This window comes from Nerophis ophidion, linkage group LG06 (assembly GCF_033978795.1).
Source record: "Nerophis ophidion isolate RoL-2023_Sa linkage group LG06, RoL_Noph_v1.0, whole genome shotgun sequence".
Classification (NCBI taxonomy): Eukaryota; Metazoa; Chordata; class Actinopteri; order Syngnathiformes; family Syngnathidae; genus Nerophis; species Nerophis ophidion.
The window spans coordinates 66,385,556-66,411,981 of record NC_084616.1 but is presented as its reverse complement, the minus strand read 5'-3'; the positions used below and the strand labels follow the sequence as shown (position 1 = coordinate 66,411,981).

The 26,426-nt window shown below is 43.2% G+C and overlaps 1 protein-coding gene across 1 annotated transcript in view; it reads left to right on the top strand.

Annotated features, from left to right (window-relative positions):
- LOC133555135 (vang-like protein 1) overlaps window positions 1–26,426 on the top strand; it is a 96,868-nt gene that overhangs the window by 11,184 nt on the left and 59,258 nt on the right. The window contains exon 2 of the mRNA XM_061904648.1: window positions 21,041–21,221. Within this exon, the coding sequence (XP_061760632.1) occupies window positions 21,151–21,221 (71 nt within the window). The 5' untranslated portion in view covers window positions 21,041–21,150. The remainder of the gene's footprint in view (window positions 1–21,040; window positions 21,222–26,426) is intronic.

The following is a 26,426-nucleotide window of genomic DNA, read 5'->3' as shown; positions in this document are numbered from 1 at the left end:
CGATGGCAATACTATCTATAAACAAACAAAAGATACTATCAAAGGCATAAATACAAACATAAACTTACTTGGCGTGGATGAATCGAAAAGCATGGCATGAAGTATTAAAGACAATGAAAGCAAAGTTCCCAGACTGATGAACAGAAAGAAAATGACTTAAATACTGGCTGTGATAATCAGGAACAGGTGCGGGACTGAGGGCAGGGGCGTGACAAGGTGGGAACTAATGCGTTGGCATGGAAACAAACAAAACCAGGAAGTGCAAAACGTGACTGAATGTCAAAAATCAAAACATAACATGACAAAACAAAACATGATCCATAGGTGTGACACTATTTGAATAATTTGTCGATCGAAATGTATCTTACACCCATCCCCTATGCGTCATCAATTGCTGCCAAGCAATTTTATTGTTTTTAGTGGTCAAACCCTGGTAAGCTAGCAATAGACCAGGGGCGCTCACACTTTTTCTGCAGGTGAGCTACTTTTCAATTGACCAAGTCGAGGAGATCTACCTCATTCCTATTTATAATTTATATTTATTTATTTATGAAAGAGACATTTTTGTTAACAAGTTAATGGTGTTTAATGATAATACAAGCATGTTTAACACACATAGATTCCTTTCTTTCATGAAGACAAGAATATAGGGCTTGTATATGTATATACACTTATATACATATATATACATATGTATATGTATATATATGTGTATTTGATTCTGATGACTTGCATTGATTGGAATTAGACAGTGGTGCTGATAACGTCCGCATTTTCAAATGGAGGAAAAAAAAAAGTCCTCCTTTCTGTCCAATACCACATGAAAGTGGTTGGATTTGGCATCTCCTTTGTCCAACTTGCATACTCGTTTTTAAACACTTTGTTATGAGAGTAGCATATGTGTGTGGCCCTTTAATGACTGGCAGCAGGTGAGTGACTTCAGTGAGTGTGCGGGTGGGCAAGCAAGTGAGAAAGCGGTCGCTGAGGGCGGGGGAGAAATACATTGGCATCAAACTCCGTAGCTTGCTAGCTTGTGCACGCTAGCTTTCTGAGACTCTTATTTTGTTAGCACAGGCAGGATGAAACAGGTCTTTTATGGTGAAGACAGGAACTGTGCAGCCGGTCTTTAGAGTTTTGACAGTAGGTACGGAGTCTCTAGAAATAAAATGTGTTTCTCTGCGTCCGCCCTGTTAGTGATTTTTTTCTTAAATATGAGCTTGCAGCAGCCAGCGTCATCTCACAAGATCCTCGGGTGCCGAGAATGTCAAACAACTGACGAAAGTGAAGTCTCGGTATGATTGATGATTGCTCATTTTTATGTCTATTTTTTAATGCCTGGCTTGAGATCGACTGACACACCCTCCGAGATCGACCAGTCGATCGCGATCGACGTAATGCCCACCCCTGCAATAGACAAATCAAAAAACAGAAACATTTCCAATGAAAATAGAACATTATTCATGGAGAGATTAATTTGCTTTTCCTGTTGACAACATGGGTTGTTTCCCCGTTTTTGGTTAAAAAAAATATGCCGCAGCTGTATACTTTCAATATATTGGAGCAAGTTGATTCTTTTTTTTAATTCATTAATAGGGAAGTGCCATTGTTTTTTTTGTTTTGTTTTTTTACTAGACTTCAAAATAATTTTGTTTTACTCCGTTACATCCAGTAATAAATTGTAGGTCATTTTGTGTATAGTGTTTGATTTCATAAATGCTATAGCATAAGTGTAATGAAACTATAAGTAGTGTTATCGTAATTTTCCACCGACTGTGTTTTGAATTGAATCAGCCACAGTTTTGTTCTTCCTAATGTGACAATTAGGAATAACAAATGTCTATTGTAATTCACTCTAATCTTTCCTTAATTGAATTATAAAGTGAAAACATCTGAATTATATACACAATAGATGCACCAAAATAAATGTATCAGTACTGGCGGCCGAACAATTAATGATTTCTTGGGAAACAAAATATTGATATATTTAGGCCTGGGCCTATCAATTGTGCTCGATGACCTATTGACCTACAAATTATTGTCAATAAACAAGACTAGATTAAGCACTGACATAATGATAATACATAATAACAATACAAGTATACGCTTTCAAATGCAATAAACTTGTATTTTTCATTTATTTTAACATTGTAATTGGAATATAAACTTTTAAAGCTCCAAGTTAAATAAAAGCAATAAAAAACAAATAATACAAATACAATATACTCCCTCTCTCACCAAAATTTTGCACATAAATAAAAACCACAACCAAAAGCAATGAAATAGGTTCTGTCTCTGTTAAAGAAGTGGGTGAGGACCCTCAAATATACACAAGCAAAACAATAAATACATTGGCTACAGTATTGATGAACAAAGTTCCACTTGAATATTGAACATGCAGGCAGACAATGAAGTTTGGACCTCTGTAAACAAAAAGTGTAGAGTCACAATATAAAAACGACAGTATAAGCCAGGCCTATTTAACTGGCGGCCCGCGGACTGCATCCGGCCCGCAAAAGCTTTTAATTTGTCACCCAAATAGGCTTGATGAAGCCATTCAAACGAGGTTTGCTCATGTATACGGTACTCCTGGCTACCTGTCGGGGAGGAAGCGAATCATATGTGTCACAATGAAGCAGCATCGGGTGAGTAGAAGAAGATGGCACAATCGACTCTAAAAAAAATAAATAAATAAAATGTTAAAAAATCGCAAAAATTGGACTTTTAACAGCGACTAGACAACAAAGTATGAATGTATTGAAACTGCTGACTTTTTGATGTCTTGTATTTGTGGTTGTTTTGTTTTTGGCTGTTTATTAACTCTGGTGATCAAAACTGGTTTAATACATGTGACATTGAATTCGAGCAGCAAAGGGCAATAAAGCTAAATTTTAGGTTTAATTATGTTTAACCTATGATGTGTGCAGGTATTTTATAGCCTAGCACTGGTTAGTACTAGCTTAACTGACTCCTCAGCCGGACTAACAGACACTGTAATTGCTTGTGTCCGAACTTGAATTAGTGTAGTTAGTCAAGCTTGCTGCGATGAGGTGGCGACTTGTCCAGGGTGTACGCCGCCTTCCGCCCGATTGTAGCTGAGATAGGCGCCAGCGCCCACCGCGACCCCAAAAGGGAATAAGCGGTAGGAAATGGATGGATAGTCAAGCTTGACTCAAATAGTAGTCTATATTTCTGGAAAGAGTGATTGCGCCTTCCCGGTGAGGATGTAGATCATGGGTGTCAAACTCTGGCCCGCGGGCCAAATTTGACTCGCCGTGTAATTTAATTTGGCCCTTGAGGCAATATCAAATTAACATTAGAGCTGGCCCGCCGCTGTAACACCACATTCACCGCTAATATTCTTACTTGCCAACCCTCCCGATTTTCCCGGAAGACTCCCAAAGTACAGTGCCCCTCCCAAATTTCATCCCGGCCAACAATATTGGGGGTGACCCTTAAAGGCGTTGCCTTTGGTGTTCTCTACAACCTGTCGCCACGTCCACTTTTCCTCCATACAAACAGCGTGCCGTCCCTGTCACATAATATATGCGGCTTATACACTCACTCATGTGAATGCAAGGCATACTTGGTCAACAGCCACACAGGTCTCACTGAGGGAGGCCGTATAAACAACTTTAACACTGTTACAAATATGCGCCACACTGTGAACCCATACCAAACAAGAATGACAAACACATTTCGGGAGAACATCTGCACCGTAACACAACATAAACACAACAGAACAAATACCCAGTATCCCTTGCAGCACTAAGTCTTCCGGGACACTACAATATACAACCCCCGCTGTCACCAAACCCCGTCCACCTCAACCCCGCCGCCGAAAAGAGACATTCAATTTTTATTTAAATTTTGATATGCCATTGATATTTTTTGATTATTATTATTTGAAACTCGATTGTGCATGTCACTATAAAGTTATATAAGCCTTGCTTGTTCAATATTCAATACAAAACTTGTTTGGGTCCCTATTAAAAGGTTAATTTGTTCAACCTCAGCCCGCGGCTTTGTTGCGTTTTAAATTTTGGCCCAATCTGTATTTGAGTTTGACACCCCTGATGTAGATCATCGCTCCTCAGCAAGCCCGGTTTGCCCCAGAAAGAGGGCCAATTATCAATAAACGTTAGTCCCTGTTCTCTTCAAAACTAGCCAGCCACTTGTTAAGCAGGAGTAATCTGCTATACCTCTCATATTTGCCTCTCACAGGCAGGGGGCCAGAGCCAAGTAATTTAAAAATATTTATTTTTGTTGAATCTGACAAATAATGAATTCCGCTGAATACAGCTTGGCACAAAGCTACAGTATGCTGCTTGTGTAAATAAGGAAATTTCAATAGAAACATTTCAAAACAGGCCAGACAGTACAAAAAAATCCTGTTTTGCTGCTGATGTATACAGAAACGTATTGCATCATTTCCAGTTTTAAAAGGTGTACTAGTAATAGGCCATACTGTAAATGTGTGTATTGATCCAATGCCATATAGTTACACGGGCAGTATTGGGCATACCAATACAGATGCTGATATGTTTTTTCTAAATATTCAAGATCACTGAATGAGTTAGCTTTTCAATTTTTGTTTACAATTATAATGAGAAACAAATACAGTACAGCAGTGTAAAATATCAACCAAATATTTAAACTATTTCCGTATTTTCATGAGCAAAATTAAGTCAATGGTACACAATAACTAAAAAACAAAAACAACCATTACCCTCCCTGCTAATTGAAATCCTTTTTTTCCCCTCAAATGTCCTCATATGTGTAGAGACTTATTATTTTAATGTTATTACACTGCAGTCCTGGGAACCGTAGTTGCCTGCTAAGTGATAAAATAAATAAACATCCCTACTTGGCGAGCAAGCGTCCTTGTTTTAATTTATGTTCCTCATAAGATGCCTAGACTCTTTGCACCCAGTTGCTGTAGACTTGCAGCACAGAGAGGTGTATTGTCTCTACTATCTACCATTTATATGTGGCTGACAGTGTTGTGGCACTGTGTGCATATTACAGGGTTTCTTCGACATGTAATTGATCATGGAGCAGAGCCACGGCAAAATAAAAACAGCCACACCTTAAAAAATGACGGGTTTTACGTGAAAACTAATTCAAGCAATACATTGTATGAATTAATATATATATATATATATATATATATATATATATATATATATATATATATATATATATATATATATATATATATATATATATATATATATATACCCCTCTCTGAGCTGCTACCTTACCGTGGTAGAGGAGTTTGCGTGTCCCAATGATCCTAGGAGCTATGTTGTCTGGGGGTTTTCATGCCCCCTGGTAGGGTCTCCCAAGACAAACAGGTCCTAGGTGAGTGATCAGACAAAGAGCAGCTCAAAGACTTCTATGGAATTACAACGAAATGAACCCAGATTTCCCTCGCCCGGACGTGGGTCACCGGGGCCCCGCTCTGGAGCCAGGCCCGGAGTTGGGGCACGATGGCGAGCGCCTGGTGGTCGGGCCTGTTCCCATGGGGCCCGGCCGGGCACAGCCCGAAGAGGCAACGTGGGTCATCCCTCCAATGGGCTCACCACTCATAGGAGGGGCCATAGAGGTCGGGTGCATTGTGAGCTGGGCGGCAGCCGAAGGCAGGGCACTTGGCGGTCCGATCCTCGGCTACAGAAGCTAGCTCTTGGGACGTGGAACGTCACCTCACTGGGGGGGAAGGAGCCTGAGCTAGTGCGCGAGGTAGAGAAGTTCCGGCTGGATATAGTCGGACTCACCTCGACGCACAGCAAGGGCTCTGGAACCAGTTCTCTCGAGAGGGACTGGACCCTCTTCCACTCTGGCGTTGCCGGCAGTGAGAGGCGACGGGCTGGGGTGGCAATTCTGGTTGCCCCTTGGCTCAAAGCCTGTACGTTTGAGTTAAACCCAGTGGACGAGAGGGTAGCTTCCCTTCGCCTTCGGGTGGGGGGACGGGTCCTGACTGTTGTTTGTGCTTACGCACCAAACAGCAGTTCAGAATACCCACCCTTTTTGGATACACTCGAGGGAGTACTGGAAAGTGCTCCTCCGGGTGATTCCCTTGTCCTACTGGGAGACTTCAACGCTCATGTTGGCAACGACAGTGAAACCTGGAGAGGCGTGATTGGGAAGAATGGTCGCCCGGATCTAAACCCGAGTGGTGTTTTGTTATTGGACTTTTGTGCTCGTCACAGTTTGTCGATAACAAACACCATGTTCAAACATAAGGGTGTCCATATGTGCACTTGGCACCAGGACACCCTAGGCCGCAGTTCCATGATCGACTTTGTAGTTGTGTCATCGGATTTGCGGCCTTATGTTTTGGACACTCGGGTGAAGAGAGGGGCGGAGCTTTCTACCGATCACCACCTGGTGGTGAGTTGGCTGCGATGGTGGGGGAGGATGCCGGACAGACCTGGCAGGCCCAAGCGCATTGTGAGGGTCTGCTGGGAACGTCTGGCAGAGTCTCCTGTCAGAGAGAGTTTCAATTCACACCTCCGGGAGAACTTTGAACATGTCACGAGGGAGGTGCGGGACATTGAGTCCGAGTGGACCATGTTCCGAACCTCTATTGTCGAGGCGGCTGATTGGAGCTGTGGCCGCAAGGTAGTTGGTGCCTGCCGTGGCGGTAATCCCAGAACCCGTTGGTGGACACCAGCAGTGAGGGATGCCGTCAAGCTGAAGAAGGAGTCCTATCGGGTTCTTTTGGCTCATAGGACTCCGGAGGCAGTGGACGGGTACCGACGGGCCAAGCGGTGTGCAGCTTTAGCGGTCGCGGAGGCAAAAATTCGGACATGGGAAGAGTTCGGGGAAGCCATGGAAAACGACTTCCGGACGGCTTCGAAGCGATTCTGGACCACCATACGGCGCCTCAGGAAGGGGAAGCAGTGCACTATCAACACCGTGTATGGTGCGGATGGTGTTCTGCTGACTTCGACTGCGGATGTTGTGGATCGGTGGAGGGAATACTTCGAAGACCTCCTCAATCCCACCAACACGTCTTTCTTTGAGGAAGCGGTGCCTGGGGAATCTGTAGTGGACTCTCCTATTTCTGGGGCTGAGGTCGCTGAGGTAGTTAAAAAGCTCCTCGGCGGCAAGGCCCCGGGGGTGGATGAGATCCGCCCGGAGTTCCTTAAGGCTCTGGATGCTGTGGGGCTGTCTTGGTTGACAAGACTCTGCAGCATCGCGTGGACATCGGGGGCGGTACCTCTGGATTGGCAGACCGGGGTGGTGGTCCCTCTCTTTAAGAAGGGGGACCGGAGGGTGTGTTCCAACTATCGTGGGATCACACTCCTCAGCCTTCCCGGTAAGGTTTATTCAGGTGTACTGGAGAGGAGGCTTCGCCGGATAGTCGAACCTCGGATTCAGGAGGAACAGTGTGGTTTTCGTCCTGGTCGTGGAACTGTGGACCAGCTCTATACTCTCGGCAGGGTTCTTGAGGGTGCATGGGAGTTTGCCCAACCAGTCTACATGTGCTTTGTGGACTTGGAGAAGGCATTCGACCGTGTCCCTCGGGAAGTCCTGTGGGGAGTGCTCAGAGAGTATGGGGTATCGGAATGTCTTATTGTGGCGGTCCACTCCCTGTATGATCAGTGCCAGAGTTTGGTCCGCATTGCCGGCAGTAAGTCGGACACGTTTCCAGTGAAGGTTGGACTCCGCCAAGGCTGTCCTTTGTCACCGATTCTGTTCATAACTTTTATGGACAGAATTTCTAGGCGCAGTCAAGGCGTTGAGGGGTTCCGGTTTGGTGGCCACGGGATTAGGTCTCTGCTCTTTGCAGATGATGTAGTCCTGATGGCTTCATCTGGCCGGGATCTTCAGCTCTCACTGGATCGGTTCGCAGCCGAGTGTGAAGCGACCGGAATGAGAATCAGCACCTCCAAGTCCGAGTCCATGGTTCTCGCCCGGAAAAGGGTGGAGTGCCATCTCCGGGTTGGGGAGGAGACCCTTCCCCAAGTGGAGGAGTTCAAGTACCTAGGAGTCTTGTTCACGAGTGGGGGAAGAGTGGATCGTGAGATCGACAGGCGGATCGGTGCGGCGTCTTCAGTAATGCGGACGTTGTATCGATCCGTTGTGGTGAAGAAGGAGCTGAGCCGGAAGGCAAAGCTCTCAATTTACCGGTCGATCTACGTTCCCATCCTCACCTATGGTCATGAGCTTTGGGTCATGACCGAAAGGATAAGATCACGGGTACAAGCGGCCGAAATGAGTTTCCTCCGCCGGGTGGCGGGGCTCTCCCTTAGAGATAGGGTGAGAAGCTCTGCCATCCGGGAGGAACTCAAAGTAAAGCCGCTGCTCCTTCACATCGAGAGGAGCCAGATGAGGTGGTTCGGGCATCTGGTCAGGATGCCACCGGAACGCCTCCCTAGGGAGGTGTTTAGGGCACGTCCAGCTGGTAGGAGGCCACGGGGAAGACCCAGGACACGTTGGAAAGACTATGTCTCCCGGCTGGCCTGGGAACGCCTCGGGATCCCCCGGGAAGAGCTAGACGAAGTGGCTGGAGATAGGGAAGTCTGGGCTTCCCTGCTTAGGCTGCTGCCCCCGCGACCCGACCTCGGATAAGCGGAAGATGATGGATGGATGGATATATATATATATATATATATATATATATATGCCAGATCGTTACCGAAACAGGATGTTTTAAGACACGTGCAATTGTCCGGAGCAGAAATGTGAATGTATTTTAATACATCTACAAAATGTACATTGTGCAAATATTAAGAGGACTGTGGCACTCTTAATGTGTGTTACGGGCCAGTGTCGGCGGCAATAGTCGGGGGGCTGGTGCCGCCCACCCCGCCAGCCACGGGAGCTTCATTGCGGGGCTCCTCCAGTCACGGCAGTGCCCATCCCCACTTAGCGCCTCAGTCTTACCAACCCAGCCATAAGAGAGAGTTCTTGTCCCGAAGTTAGGGATCAAACTTGCCTACTTTCTTTACCTGCCTTGTTGTAACATGCCAGAGACAGTTCACCTTGGAGACCCGCTGGGATATGTGTACGGTCTCTGTCACATTGTACAATAAGCAGCAACAATTGTAAACTCTAGCAAAATGATATAAGAAAAAATGTATGTTATTACTAATAACAAATTCGTTTTTTAAATGTATGTACAACATTTGTATGCCTTTCTGTAATAAAATATATACATAATCCCCAATTATGCAAAATATATGAAGATGTCATATTGACCTAAACCCTCGCTAGGCCCCTACCGCCATAATTATATTAGCAATGTAGGGGAAAACCTTTTATTATCTTGATTTCATCTACTTGCTAATGTCCTCTTGTTTGCTGGTTACTCTCTCTTGTAATAGGGTGCCAGTTAGACGTTTGTTGAGAGATACAATGTAGGGCTGTTCGATATGGCCTTTTCTTAAAATCGCAATATTTTTAGGCCATATCGCGATATACAATATCCATCCATCCATCCATCCATCATCTTCCGCTTATCCGAGGTCGGGTCGCGGGGGCAGCAGCCTAAGCAGGGAAGCCCAGACTTCCCTATCTCCAGCCACTTCGTCTAGCTCTTCCCGGGGGGTCTCCCGAGGCGTTCCAAGGCCAGCCGGGAGACATAGTCTTCCCAACGTGTCCTGGGTCTTCCCCGTGGCCTCCTACAAGCTGGACGTGCCCTAAACACATCCCTAGGGAGGCGTTCGGGTGGCATCCTGACTAGATGCCCGAACCACCTCATCTGGCTCCTCTCGATGTGGAGGAGCAGCGGCTTTACTTTGAGTTCCTCCCGGATGGCAGAGCTTCTCACCCTATCTCTAAGGGAGAGCCCCGCCACCCGGCGGAGGAAACTCATTTCGGCCGCTTGTACCCGTGATCTTATCCTTTCGGTCATGACCCAAAGCTCATGACCATAGGTGAGGATGGGAACGTAGATCGACCGGTAAATTGAGAGATTTGCCTTCCGGCTCAGCTCCTTCTTCACCACAACGGATCAATACAACGTCCGCATTACTGAAGACGCCGCACCGATCCGCCTGTCGATCTCACGATCCACTCTTCCCCCACTCGTGAACAAGACTCCTAGGTACTTGAACTCCTCCACTTGGGGCAGGGTCTCCTCCCCGACCAGGAGATGGCACTCCACCCTTTTCCGGGCGAGAACCATGGACTCAGACTTGGAGGTGCTGATTCTCATTCCGGTCGCTTCACACTCGGCTGCGAACCGATCCAGTGAGAGCTGAATACAATATATATCTTTGTGTTTTGCCTTAGCCTTTAATGAACACTTGATACATACAATCACAGCAGTATGATGATTCTATGTGTCTACGTTAAAACATTCTTGTTCATACTGCATTAGTATATATTCATTTTAAACTTTCATGCAGAGAAGGAAATCACAACTAAGTCAATTTACCAAAACTGTATTTATTAAAGTTATTAGCAGGTGACTTTTCAAATGATGCGACATATTAGCAGCAATGCTACTTTTGGTAGCAACGCTTGTGCCCCAAGCTTGACAAATTAAAGTTTTCTATTCGACATATTCCCACTTGAAGCCCAACAACCGCCAGACGATGTACCCTGTGCTGTTTTTATTGGGAATTATTCTTCCTTAATTTTTTACCAGATTAGCACCGTCTTTCTCTCGTATTAACCCACGCAACACTCCGCTAGCATCACAGCTGACGTAAGTCACGCTGCTACCTCTCTGCTGGGCGAGGGCGTATACGTATGTGATGTATGACGTGACAGTATGTGACGTGTGTAAGTTTGTGCGCTGCTGTCTGTGAGAAAAAGACACAAGAAGGAGTGGGAAGAGCCTGAAGTGTAATGCCTGCAGCTAAAAACAACTGCGTGAGAACGTATACTCGAATATTACAATATAGTAATTTTCTATATCGCACAGAGACAAACCCGCAATATATCGCGTATATCGATATATCGCCCAGCCCTAGTGCAAAGTATCCATTTTTGTTTTAATACTTCACATTCAAACTAGCTTATCGCTAGCATAGCTTTTCCTGTCTTCCTTTCTCCAGGTGTGTCTGCACTACATCTGCACTAAAACCGTCTATCGGTAGTGAGTTCAAACCCCGGCCATTTCATACCAAAAACTATAAAAATGGAACCCATTACCTCCCTGCTTGGCACTCAGCATCATGGTTTGGAATTGGGTTTAAATCACCAAAAAGGATTCCCGGGCACGGCCACCACTGCTGATCACTGCTCCCCTCACCACCCCTAACTTTATATTACCGGTACTTTATACAACATACATAAATAATCAACATTGAGACATTTTTCCATAGATTCAGAATCGTCCACATTCCAATGGTGTTGCAATTAAGAATTACATCTTTTTTCCCCAACTCTGACCATGGTGCTCTTTTCTAATTATTGCACTCTGTATGAACTTGGAGCATGCACTGTTCGACCTATTAATCCCTCAGTGAGCACAGAGCTTTTGCCTTTGAAATTATTAAGATGTAGCGGGTAAAGGGACAAGCGAAAAAGAAAATGGATGGATGGATGGGTGTAGGACGGTGATTGGGCTCATGGACACCAAGACAAACTCAGGGTAGCCAGTTTATTTCAGTCACTCCTCCACAGTCACTTTTCAACTTTAATTCGATAAATGTGTACGTTTATATATTAGTTGATTTTGTTTAATAAAAGCGAGATCTCTTCTATATTAAAATATTCTTAAATAGTAATATCCATAATTTAGCAATGTGCCATGATTATGTGACGTGAGTGTGTATTTGTTTGAGTGTGATTCTGTATCATCCAGAAACTTCCTTGCATAAAGTACATTTTTAATCTTAACGGGACTCTCCTGGGTTGAGAATTGTTTTAAAAATATTTCGCTAACAGTGCACTAAAATATTTCGGCTCTAATTAAGCATTCTGCAATCCATTGAAACACCTAAGTCTGATCGTGTTTGGCTTCTGAAAAGTCGGACTAACACACCCAGATTATGCGATTAAAAATAATTTCTCTTGAATGAGTGTGTGCTGCCGAAGAGGACCTTTCGTATCACACATGTGCCAGTCTCCATGTGTGGGATATATAACCTGGAAGCAGATCCAATTCAACTAGAACAACTGGAATGAGGGGGATACTGTATATTTGCTTCACAAATTAAAAGAATGGAATATTTTGATCGATGGGAGAAAAAAGAAATAGATAGATTCAAAAAGGTAGCTAAGGAAATTGAGTGCCAGTTTCTTTCAGACTCCAAAACAAAAACGAGTGAGCTGGAAGAGAAAGAAACAGGTACAGTATATTACAAAGCAAAGAAGAAGGTGTACACAAATGTCTTCATGCTGCATTTGTGCACTCCAAACTGATTAGCAATAACTCTGTATTCCGCACAACTTGCAAGCTTATCTAGAACCATAGAAATCCTCATCTTAAGCGATATTGGGGCACGAAAAGTATAAAGTATAAATCTCCCGATCATCAACAGAGTTTATCGAATGAACTCTAAGACATTCAAAAGTTTTCTTTCTCCGTCCGACAATTCCTTCAAAACTTTCTCTCCCATCAGTCTTTGTTTCGGACCCGCATCCAGCAACTCTGAGACCTTCTTGGTAGTAGTGTCATGTTTGTGGCGCAATCTAGGATCATTTCTTTATGCTGTCTACTATTTAACATTAGCATAGCCATTAGAGAAATAATATCTTTAAACTGTGCCAATAATACAGCGTACTTCGACACAACAAGAACTGGGCTATTGACTCGTCCATGTCTGCGATCATAAAGAGTAAATTGTGAAGATGCCTTGCTTTAGTCTTAACGCCATTGTCAACAGGAAAAGCAACACATTTATCCACGCCAAGAGAAAATATGTGCCCCCCTTTGTGTGGTAGACACACTGAGTAAGACTAATAAGTGTGTTAGAAATAGTGCATGGACATTGGAACTTCACATGTCGGTGTGACATTACAAAAACCTGAACTATTTATGAAATAAAACTGAGTTAGTGCATAGAAACATAGTCAGTGTTCATATTAGGGCTGGGGGATATGGCCTTTTTTTAATATCGCAATATTTTTAGGCCATATCGCGATGCACGATGTATATCTCGATATTTTGCCTTAGCCTTGGATTAACACTTGTTACATATAATAAGAGCAGTATAAATGATAAATGGGTTGTACTCGTATAGCCCTTTTCTACCTTCAAGGTACTCAAAGCGCTTTGACCCTACTTCCACATTTACCCATTCACACACACATTCACACAGTATGATGATTCTATGTGTATACATTAAAACATTCTCGTTCATACTGCTTTAATACCTGCTCATTTTAAACTTTGATTCAGAGAAGGAAATCACAACAACAAAAATCACTATTTTTTTCATACGGTGTTGCTCTGGAAATGTTTGCCTCTGCATTTTGATGGTGTGGCACCGAATGGAGATGTTGACAGGCGAAATAAGCACTCTTCATTCTCTCGCGGGTGACTTTTCAAATGATGGTACATATTAGCAGTAATGCTACTTTTTATAGCAATGTTTTTGCCCCACACTTGACAAATTACGGTTGTCTGTTCGACATATTCCCACTTGAAGCCAAACCACTGCCAGGCGATGGACCCCCTGCTCTTTTTGTTGGGAATTAATTCTTCCTTCATTCGTTACCAGATTCACACCTTCTTTCTCTCGTATTATCAATCAATCAATCAATGTTTATTTATATAGCCCTAAATCACAAGTGCCTCAAAGGGCTGCGCAAACCACAACGACATCCTCGGTAGGGCCCACATAAGGTCAAGGAAAAACTCACACCAGTGAGACGTCGACCATGATGACTATGAGAAACCTTGGAGAGGACCACATATGTGGGCAGCCCCCCCCCCCCAGGGGACCGAAAGCAATGGATGTCGAGCGGATCTAACATGATATTGTGAAAGTCCAATCCATAGTGGATCTAACGTAACCGTGACAATCAAGTCCAAAGTGGATCCAATATAGTAGCGAGAGTCCCATCCAAAGTGGAGCCAGCAGGGAACCATCCCAAGCGGAGGCGGATCAGCAGCGCAGAGATGTCCCCAACCGATGCATAGGAGAGTGTTTCATCTTGGGTCCCGACTCTGGACAAGCGGTCCATCCTGGGTCCCGATTTTGGACAGCCAGTACTTCGTCCATGGCCACCGGACCGGACCCCCTCCACAAGGGAGGGGGGGACATAGGAGAAAAAAGAAAATAAACGGCAGATCAACTGGTCTAAAAAAGGGGGTTTATTCACAGGCTAGCGTATACAAATACGTTTTAATATGAGACTTAAATGCTTCTTTTGAGGTAGCAGCTCGAACTGTTACCGGGAGGGCATTCCAGAGTACTGGAGCCCAAACACAAAACGCTCTATAGCCCGCAGACTTTTTTTTGGGCTCTGGGAATCACTAATAAGCCGGAGTCCTTTGAACGCAGATTTCTTGCCGGGACATATGGTACAATACAATCGGCAAGATAGGCTGGAGGTGGACCGTGTAGTATTTTATACGGGCGGTATAGCTCGGTTGGTAGAGTGGCCGTGCCAGCAACTTGAGGGTTGCAGGTTCAATTCCCGCTTCCGCCATCCTAGTCAGTGCCGTTTTGTCCTTGGGCAAGACACTTTACCCACCTGCTCCCAGTGCGACCCACACTGGTTTAAATGTAACTCAGATATTGGGTTTCACTATGTAAAGCGCTTTGAGTCACTAGAGAAAAGCGCTATATAAAATATAATTCACATAATTCACAAAATACCATAAAGTCACATCTTAAGTGCACAGGAAGCCAGTGCAGGTGAGCCAGTATAGGCGTTATATGATCAAACTTTCTTATTCTTGTCAAAAGTTTAGCAGCCGCATTTTGTACCAACTGTAGTCTTTTAATGCTAGACATGGGGAGACCCGAAAATAATACGTGACAGTAATCGAGGCGAGACGTAACAAACGCACCACAGCTAACGTTACCCATGCTGCTACCTCTCTGCTCAGCGAGGGCATATACGTATGTGACATATAACGTAAACAGTATGTGACGTGTGTAAGAAGGTGCGCTTGCTATCTGTTAGAAGGAGAGACAAGAAGGAGTGTAATGCCCGCAGCTAAAAGCAATTGCGTGAGAACGTATACTCGAATATCGCGATATAGTCATTTTCTATATCACAGAGACAAACTCTGGCCCAGCCCTAGTTCATATACACTGTAAATGGGCCCGAATACACTTTAGACAAAAAAAGTTGGGCGCCGAGATTGTAAACAAGCTCTTTGCTTCTAGCTGACATGTTAGTGTGAGTTTGCTTACCAATAAAGAAAACAGTCATAGGATAGAGGAAAGTAAGGGACTACCAAACAAAAAGTGACAGTGTTATCTAGAAAATTGGGAAAATATTGTAATGTGTTAGTGTACAATGACAGTTAAGGATTTGGGACAGCCTGAAACTGTCAACACTCAGGAACCAAATACACAGGGCACACCGTATACTAAAATTGTTATTAAAAGCGTCCTGATGGAGGTATTCTATGTGAGACAATGCCATCGTGTATTTTTGGACAGGGTGTTGTTTCTCTCTAAAAAAGTGTGAAGCAGTTAGTATAGTACAGGGGTGCCCATTACGTCGACCGCGATCGACTGGTCGATCTCGGAGGGTGTGTCAGTCGATCTCAAGCCAGGCATTAAAAAATAGACATAAAAATGAGCAATCATCAATAATACCAAGACTTCACTTTCGTCAGTTGTTTGACATTCTCGGCACCCGAGGATCTTGTGAGATGACGCTGGCTGCTGCGAGCTCATATTTAAGAAAACAATCACTAACAGGGCGGACGCAGAGAAACACATTTTATTTCTAGAGACTCCGTACCTACTGTCAAAACTCTAAAGACCGACTGCACAGTTCCTGTCTTCACCATAAAAGACCTGTTTCATCCTGCCTGTGCTAACAAAATAAGAGTCTCAGAAAGCTAGCGTGCACAAGCTAGCAAGCTACGGAGTTTGATGCCAATGTATTTCTCCCCCGCCCTCAGCGACCGCTTTCTCACTTGCTTGCCCACCCGCACAGTCACTGACGTCACTCACCTGCTGCCAGACATTAAAGGGCCAAACACATATGCTACTCTCATAACAAAGTGTTTAAAAACGAGTATGCAAGTTGGACAAATGAGATGCCAAATCCAACCTCTTTCATGTGGTATTGGACAGAAAGGAGGACTTTTTTTTTTCCTCCATTTGAAAATGCGGACGTTATCAGCACCACTGTCTAATTCCAATCAATGCAAGTCATCAGAATCAAATACACCAACTTATATTCTTGTCTTCATGAAAGAAAGGAATCTATGTGTGTTAAACATGCTTGTATTATCATTAAACACCATTAACTTGTTAACAAAAATGTCTCTTTCATAAATAAATAAATATAAATTATAAATAGGAATGAGGTAGATCTCCTCGACTTGGTCAATTGAAAAGTAGCTCGCCTGCAGAAAAAGTGTGAGCGCCCCTGGTATAGTAGGTTATGAGCCCAAGAAAAGTTTCTGTGAGATAAACTCATCCAGTCTATCAGCACCCTGAGGGCACTTTAGCCCCTCAACTGGGTCATACATTTTTACTGTTGAAAGCATTGCCAGTATGTTTCAGCTTGCGTAGACAGTAGGGCTGCATAGATTAGTCGACATTGTTGACAAATGTTGACACTAAAATTTGTCGTCGACAACAGTCGTGACGTCATCATTTGTGTTTTTCTGACCGGAAGTGTGTCATTTGCAAAAGCATTGCCAGTGATAACATGTAAGGTGTGAGGATATTTCCTCTAATTCTTGTTAAAAACATGAATACCTTGCTCATTTTGCAAAACAGGCCTTGTTTTCCTGGCAGTACATCTGTGATACGCGAGCATTTAAAGCAGAGACATGATGTCGGACATTTGGAGGGAGGATGCGAACAGAGCTTTGGCAAGAGTACTCTTACTTCTACCTTGCTAGCTAGCTAACAAGAGTGAGAGGAAGTTGTGTGAAAAATAAATATCATTTTAGCCAAAGTCAGCCAGCTTACTTTGTCTCCATCTGTTCAAGTACGTTTTAAAACAGCGTCAATTTGCAATGCTGTAAAACATGGGTGTCAAACTCTGGCCTGTGGGCCAAATCTGGCCCGCCGTTTAATTTAATTTGGCCCTTGAGCCAATATCAAATTAACAATAGAGCTGGCCCGCCGGTAACACCACATTCACCGCTAATACTCATACTAGCCAACCCTCCCGATTTTGCCGGGAGACTCCCGAAGGTTAGTGCCCTTCCCGAAAATCTCCCTGGGCAGCCATTCTCCCGATTTCCACCCGGACAACAATATTGGTAGCGTGCCTTAAAGGCACCGTCCTCTACAACATGCCGTCACGTCCTCTTTTCCTCCATATAAACAGTGTGCTGGCCAAGTCACATAATATATGCGGCTTTCACACACACATACTTGGTCAACAGCCATACAGGTCACATTGAGGGTGGCCGTATAAACAACTTTAACATTGTTACAAATATGCGCCACACTGTGAACCCACACCAAACAAGAATGACAAAACACATAATCGGGAGAACACCCGCACCCTAACACAACATAAACACAAACGGAACAAATACCCAGAACCCTTTGCAGCACTAACTCTTCCGGAATGCTACAATATACACCCCCCGCTACCACCAAACCCCCCCACCTCATTTTTATTTTATTTTCGAATTTATTAGCCTGCGGAAAAAGTTAATGTTGAAATTTACCTCAGAAGACTGCAAATAGAAAAGAGGCATTCATTTTTTAAATTACGTTTTATTTAATATACCACTGATGGTTTTTCATTTGTTTTTTGAAAGTTGATTTTGCACTATTACGTTATATAAGCTCTGCCTGTTCCATGGGAGGAAGCCCGAGTACCCGGAGGGAACCCACGCAGTCACAGGGAGAACATGCAAACTCCACACAGAAAGTTCCAGAGCCCGGGATTGAACCCAGGATCACTCAGGACCTTCGTATTATGAGGCAGATGCACTAACCCTTGTCCCACCGTGCTGCCCTATTTAAGCCTTGCTTGTTCAATATTCATTGCAAAACTTGTTTGGGTCCCTATTAAAAGGTTAATTTGTTCAACCTTGGCCCGCGGCTTTGTTCAGTTTTAAATTTTGGCCGACTCTGTATTTGAGTTTGACACCCCTGTTGTAAAATAAGGCACTTTAACAAACATGTGCACACAGAGACAAACAGGCACCAATGCGAAGTTATCATAAGATTAAACACACAATCTTTTAAATAGTCAATATTTTAAGTATTGATCAAAAATAGAATTCTACACATTGATACTTTGTCATCCCCAAAGAAAGAACTGAACTGGGTAAGAAGGCATTTAGGGCAAGAAAGCATTTAGGTTTTTAGCAGCCCTGTGATGAGGTGGCGGCTTGTCCAGGGTGTACGCTGCCTTCCACCCAATTGTAGCTGAGATAGGCACCAGCGCCCTCCGCGGCCCCAAAGGGAATACGCGGTAGAAAATTGATGGATGGGTTTTCAGTACCGAAGGCTTGAAATAACATACAGTCGAATATTCAACTTCAAACCCTTGAATGAGTTTAAAGCTTCTGTGAAAGGATTGCAGTCTACCTTGTCTGTATGCACATGTGTCATATGAGCAAGTTTTAATGTTGTAAATGTGATGTTTTATGTGTTGTTTACTGTTTTTAATGTAACTTTGCTGCTGTCCTCTTGGCCAGGTCTCCCTTGGAAAAGAGATCTTTGACCTCAATGGGATTTTACCTGGTTAAATAAAGGCTAAATTAAAAAAAAACTTTTTTGGGGGCTAAAACTGCCAAGAGTTAATCAATAGTCAATATACCAGTGTGCACCCTTTTAAACATCACAAAATATTTTTCTTTTTGAGGTAGTTAAATTTTGTGTTCTCTTGTTTGTTTTCATTGCTACTATTTTGACTATTGTTTTTTTCAAATATATGAACAACTTTAATGTTTTTTTTAGCACTTTGTATTTCCTTTCTTTTAATTGGACAACATTTTATTACTCATTTTGATTTTTTTAACAGCCTAATGAGCAGCATAGTTAAAGTATAAATACATATTTATGAATTAATTAGTCATGCCTAAAATAACTTTAACTTCATTTACAAGTCCATGGAAAAACAAAAGCCATTAAATATGTGTATGCTTAATCTGATTAGTCGACTAATAATTTTCGTCCTGGCCGTGGAACCGTGGACCAGCTCTATACTCTCGGCAGGGTTTTTGAGGGTGCATGGGAGTTTGCCCAACCAGTCTACATGTGCTTTGTGGACTTGGAGAAGGCATTCGACCGTGTCCCTCGGGAAGTCCTGTGGGGAGTGCTCAGAGAGTATGGGGTACCGGACTGTCTTATTGTGGCAGTCCGCTCCCTGTATGATCAATGTCAGAGCTTGGTCCGCATTGCTGGCAGTAAGTCGGACACGTTTCCAGTGAGGGTTGGACTCTGCCAAGGCTGTCTTTGTCAACGATTCTGTTCATAACTTTTATGGACAGAATTTCTAGGCGCAGCCAAGGCGTTGAGGGGATCCGGTTTGGTGGCCACGGGATTAGGTCTCTGCTTTTTGCAGATGATGTAGTCCTGATGGCTTCATCTGGCCGGGGATCTTCCGCTCTCACTGGATCGGTTCGCAGCCGAGTGTGAAGCGACCGGAATGAGAATCAGCACCTCCAAGTCCGAGTCCATGGTTCTCGCCCGGAAAAGGTTGGAGTGCCGTCTCCGGGTTGGGGAGGAGACCCTGCCCCAAGTGGAGGACTTCAAGTACCTAGGAGTCTTGTTCACGAGTGGGGGAAGAGTGGATCGTGAGATCGACAGGCGGATCGGTGCGGCGTCTTCAGTAATGCGGACGTTGTATCGATCCGTTGTGGTGAAGAAGGAGCTGAGCCGGAAGGCAAAGCTCTCAATTTACCGGTCGATCTACGTTCCCATCCTCACTTATGGTCATGAGCTTTGGGTCATGATCGAAAGGATAAGATCACGGGTACAAGCGGCCGAAATGAGTTTCCTCCGCCGGGTGGCGGGGCTCTCCCTTAGAGATAGGGTGAGAAGCTCTGCCATCCGGGAGGAGCTCAACGTAAAGCCGCTGCTCCTCCACATCGAGAGGAGCCAGATGAGGTGGTCCGGGCATCTGGTCAGGATGCCACCCGAACGCCTCCCTAGGGATGTGTTTAAGGCACGTCCAGCTGGTAGGAGGCCACGGGGAAGACCCAGGACACGTTGGGAAGACTATGTCTCCCGGCTGGCCTGGGAACGCCTCGGGATCCCCCGGGAAGAGCTAGACGAAGTGGCTGAAGATAGGGAAGTCTGGGCTTCCCTGCTTAGGCTGCTGCCCCCGCGACCCGACCTCGGATAAGCGGAAGATGATGGATGGATGGATAATCATTATGATAATTGTTGACTAATTGACTATCAAAATAATCGTAAGTTGCAGCCCTAATAGACAGAGGGAAAAAAAAATTATAAGTGGTAGCTAATTATTTTTGCATCGCGTATGTTTATTGTCTTATTTGTCATAGAAAGGTTTAAGGTGCACGTGCACTACTATGTGCTTATTATCAGAGCACATTTTTGAATGTACATTCACTTTACACTGGAGCAGTATTTTATTACATTTTACTTTTGCCAAGCAGTTCAGGAATGCGTGTGTTAATGCAGGTGTATTCCACAAGTCTACTTCTTAGTGTGCCTGAAGCAAGCATGGGGATTCCTTTGGTTATGCAACACGAAAATCTTTCAAACCAAGATGTCTGTTTTTAAATGCTATTGTTTATGTAATTTTATACGAGGATAGACATTTGCAGATGAACGTTGGCTCCAATGGTGGGGGAAAAAGAAACTTAGATCTGTATAACCTTGGCACAGTACTATTCAAGTTGTCTTTGTAAAGGCAGAGTTGAGCCACTGACATATTGTGCAAGTGTAGCAATGATGTAGCCAGTGTGTTTAGGCACCTTGGAAAGGCTTGCTGGTAAAAAGCTATATCTTTATTTAGTCTTTTTTTGTAAATTATGATTCTATCCCCCGTCTAGGTTGGTGAGTCGCCTCATTCTGAGCTGAGTGAGACAGGAGCCATTTGCTTCTCTTGGAACAGCACAGACCGAGTCCAGTTAACGGGCTCCTGCTGTGCAGTACTTCTTCCATGGATACAGAGTCAACCTACTCGGGTTATTCCTACCATTCTGGGCGCTCTCGGGAATCCCATCGGCATGGGTAAGACTTATGATGTGCTGTAATGTAAAGCTGTGATTGCAGCTGCTATCAGACCATCTTTCTCGTCCTATTCTGTCTTATTATTATTGTGTCCCTGAACAGCTCACACTTCCTGATGGCTCTGTTGGTACTTTGTATACTGTACTGTACATCTCAGGACTTATTCACACAGACATCCACAAAAATGCTGCTTTGGAGCCATGACAGTCAATCTTGCATTAATGGCTCTGTTTAACACAGATTGGAGCTAAACACATCACTGCACAGTCACTGGTGAATAGAATATACTATATCCACCAATCACTGGTCGATTGGAATATCTTCTTTGTTTAAGGCAGGGCTGCCCATTACGTCGATCGCGAGCTACCAGTCGACCGCGGGGGGTGTGTCAGTCGATCTCCAGCCAGGCTTTTAAAAAAAATAGACCTAAAAATTAGTGATCATCAATCTTCACCAAGACGTCACTTAAATGACATTCACGGTACCGGAGGGTCTTGTGAGATGACGCTGGCTGCTGCAAGATCATTATTATGAAAATATGACCGAGAGGAAGGCGAGAAACACTTTTTATTTCAACAGACTCTCGCGCCGTACCTTCCGTCAAAACTCTAAAGGCCGACTGCACATTTCCTATCTTCACAATAAAAGCCCTGCTTCATGCTGCCTGCGCTAACAAAATACAGAGTCTCGGAAAACTGGCGTGCACAAGCGATCCCTCAGAAAGCTGGCGTGCACATCACTTGTGCACGCCAGCTTTCCGAAACTCTTATTTTGTTAGCGCAGGCAGCATGAAGCAGGGCTTTTATTGTGAAGATAGGAAATGTGCAGTCGGCCTTTAGAGTTTTGACGGAAGGGACGGCGCAAAAGTCATTTGAAATAACAAGTGTTTCTCGCCTTCCTCTCCGTCATTTTTTCATGATAATGAACTGGCAGCAGCCAGCGTCATCTCACAAGACCCTCGGGTGCCGAGAATGTCAATCAAGCAAGCTACGGAATTTGCCGCCAATGTTTTTCTTGTAAAGTGTATGGAAGCTGGATGAATTAGATGCCAAAAACCAACCACTTTCATGTGGTATTGTAGAGAAAGGACAACTTTTTTTCTCATCCATTTGAAAATGTGGGCGTTATCATCATTCCTGTCTGATTCCAATCAATGCAAGTCATCAGAATCAGGTAATACACCAACTTATATTCTTGTCTTTGTGAAAGAAAGACATGTGTTACACATGCTTGTATTATCATTAAACACATTTAACTTCTTTATAAAAATGTCTCTTTCATAAATAAATAAATATAAATGATATATATAAATGAGGTAGATCCCCTCGAGTTGGTCAATTGAAAAGTAGCTCGCCTGCAGAAAAAGTGTGAGCGCCCCTGGTTTAAGGAATCAAAAATGGTAAAATTAATGGTAATTTTTTTTTTTTTTTCAATCTATTTGCTATGATGAATCTGTATGTAGCTGACGCAGCAATCACTTTCCCAGTTGCACATGTACTTTTGTAAAAACAAGTATGACCAAAATGTACTGCTCTAAGCTGTGCTTTGGTGAACCAAAAATGGAGTTGCTTCAAGTTTTTTGATAGTATTTACAGCTTTGTGGAGGCGATTGAAACAAACATGCGCATGTCACAAATGCCAGCCAGTGGGGCCGTGTGGCAGTATGTTGTGTAAACCTCGCTTTCTAACACCTGAAGAGCTGTGCCAGACAATGGGCTGACAAACCATGGGTTTTAGTTAATTGGCGAGCACTGCGCAAACATCTAGATTGGTGAGGATTTGTGGATCTTATGCTGGGCTAAACTGTGCAGATACATGCACTATTCCACACATACATGCATGCATGCACGTGTCTAATACTATCACCACTCTACAGTTACATTCGGGAAAGACTCATACACGTTCACCGCAATTGCAATACAGTCAGCTACTTTGTATCGATGATTCGCAACAAAATGGTAGTTGCTTTTGCAAATAACAATTAGGTCTACAAGTGTTTAGACCATGACATATTGTTTTCTAATTTTGCCTTCATGTACGAGCACAAAATATTTGAATTAGAACAGTACAGATGATATTGAAATTTTAACTTTCAGCTTTAATTTAAAAGTCTTAATGAATGTATGCAATTTGTATATACAGTCATTATTAGGGATGTTCCAATCAGAGTTTCATGCTGAATACTACAAAAACAAAAACAGCTACAGGCCGCACTTTAAACATTGCACCAATACCCTGACTTAACACGTACCCTGTACCGTGTTCCCTCGCTACTTTGCGGTTTACTTACTACGTTCGCCATGTATTGCAAATTTTAAAATTGTACATTGGTATTTTTATATGTATATCTATTACAACATTTACCTTTTGTTTGGTATTACCAGCAGTATACTGCATAGTTCTGCACAAAATTGGCTGGTGGCTGGCCAAGAGCACTGTGTTTTTTGTACTGAGGTTCGTGTAGTTCTGCTTGTGTTTGCTCTGCATGTTTTTCTGGGAACATTTTAATTTATTCAGAGTTCTGCACTTTCAAACGCTTCTGGTACACGACCCAAGCCCCAGAAGAAGTGGCTTACTGTTGGAGAAAAGGTGGACCTCCTCATTGCTTTGCTCAAGGACTTTAGCTTATGGTGCGCTTCTATTGTATTGAGAAGTCGGAATTTCTGAGTTCCTAGTCGGTAGTTTCCCTAAATCAGCCATATACATTGTCGGATGTTTGTATATGGTTGTTACTGTAGTATAAATACATTTTTGTTCATGTGTTTTATACCTTCTACATCGCTTACTATAGCGTCTTTGTATCCTTTTTATCCACTTTATCAACTTACAAAATCAGCAGGGCATTAAATACTTATAATTTTTACTTCTTCATTTATTTTATGTTTTAACAAACTTTGCTTTTTCCACTGTTCTTCATTGCAAGTTGTCATATCTAACAAACCTATAGTCCAAATGTACATTCCAGAATAATACTGATTATAGTACTTAATGAACTCGGTTGTTGCTATACTGAGCTGCTTTATTTTCTCCTAATGATGTCAAATACACAAGCAATCTTCCTCCCTTTCTCTTACATAATTTATAGTTATACTCAGTGATTGATGATCACTTCTATCATAACATCCATCTAAATGAGAGAATGAAAAGATCCGTAATCGGAAGTTATGATGAGAACCGCAATAGATTTAAAGCCTTGTAGCAAACTTTAATACCCCGGTTGATTACATACGATAAAGAAGTTATGTTTACACCGTGTGTTTGTACAATAGCAAGGTTACACGCAAAGAAAATAAATATAGAATAGAATAGAAAGTACTTTATTGATCCCTGGGGGAAATTCAGCACCACAGTTCGCTCACAATAGACAATAATACTAAAAAATAATACACAACATATATTATATATATTTAATTTAAAAAATATGAATAATATAAATATATTCTACATTTAAGTGCAGTCAAGGAACATATGCATTATACAGTCTGATGGCTGTCGGTATGAAGGACCTCATGTGTCGTTCGGTGTTACATTTTGGGAGTCTTAGCCTTCCACTGAACTTGCTCATTCTCTCCGCAAGGTCCGAGTGTAGTGGGTGGGCGGTGTTGTCCATAATGGCTAGGAGTTTTGCTAGACTTCTCCTCTCTGACACCACCACCAGAGAGTCCAGCTCCACTCCCATCACGTTACTGGCCTTCTCCACCAGCTTGTCCAGTCTGTTTGTGTCCTTTACTCTGAGCCCGCTGCCCCAGCAAGCCACGGCGTACAAGAAGGCGCCCGCCACCACCGACTCCTAGAAAATCTTCAACATCTTTGTACAGACGTATGTGGCCTTTTAATGCATGCATTTACTTACTGCAATGTTTCTGTTCCCTTTTGAAAAAACACTTTTTATCCACTGAGCAACTGTGTGATTTTCAGCTGATGTTAACATTAAAAAGGAAGTACAAGAATAGAAGCGGAAAGTGGCGCCGCTCACACCCTGTAATAAAAACATAGCTCGAGTTGCCTGTTCGCAACCACAATGTTGTCACTCTTTCCTTCTTTCCTCTGATTCTTCCTTCAACCGGATGTCCTGTAACTCAGTGTTAGGTTTTCAAGGACCGTGGACACTGACCAGAAAAGGTGCTTCTTTTAAACATGCTCATAAAGACAACTTCCTGTCTTCCTGATTTGCAGTCAGCGTTAAACAGTTTGTCAAAACAATGTCTCGACCAGCTTCCTATCTAGATTATTTTCCGTTCTATAATGGCTAGCCTATAAAAGTTCACTGAAAGGACTTTGCCCAAACTGGTCATGGAAAGTCCCTACTTAAGAGAGGGTGTGAATACATCGTCATCTAAGCAACACGTGTCTACCAATATGTGTGCATACATTTTACCATTTAGGGTTCAGCAATCAAGGGTCTGCTAAAATGTGTGAATCCTTCATAATTGCAGTGTAAAACCTTCCCTTAGACCAGTGGTTCTTAACCTTGTACCGAACCCCACTAGTTTCATATGCGCATTCACCGAACCCTCCTTTTTTTTCAAATTCAAGACAAAGTTATATGTTTTTGGTAACACTTTAGTATGGGTAACATATTCTAAGTAACAAAGACTTAATTTAGAGTTTTTTGGACACGTGGGGAACATATTCTAAGTAACAAAGACTTAATTTAAAGTTATTTGGTTAGGGTTCGGGTTAGGGTTATAATAAGCCCATGCCGAATAAGGCATTAATAAGTACTTAATAATGAGTAGTTAAGAGCCAATATGTTACTAATTTGCATGTTAATAAGCAACTAGTTAATGGTGAGTATGTTCCCCATACTAAAGTGTTACCATGTTTTTTTTACTGGTGCACAAAATGAACCGTGCATGAACATCACCTTGTTCAAACAACAAAACCAACACACTGCATAAACTCACAACAAATTACACACCTGCAAATCAGTCTGACTTCTGCTTTTGCCGTATCCATAGTACGCCGATAGGAGAAGTTCTTTTTTACACGATGACTCGGGTGTGTTTTGACCTCCACCGAACCCCTGAGCCCGACTCACCGAACCCCTAGGGTTCGATCAAACCCAGGTTAAGTGCCACTGCCTTAGACTCATGATTAGGGTTGGCTGTTGTTTACATATTAAGCGATAGCAGTGCTAAGTCAGTACATTGGAAACGGTGTCAGTGCCTAAACGGTGTCTGGAGAAAAAAACAAAAACTATAC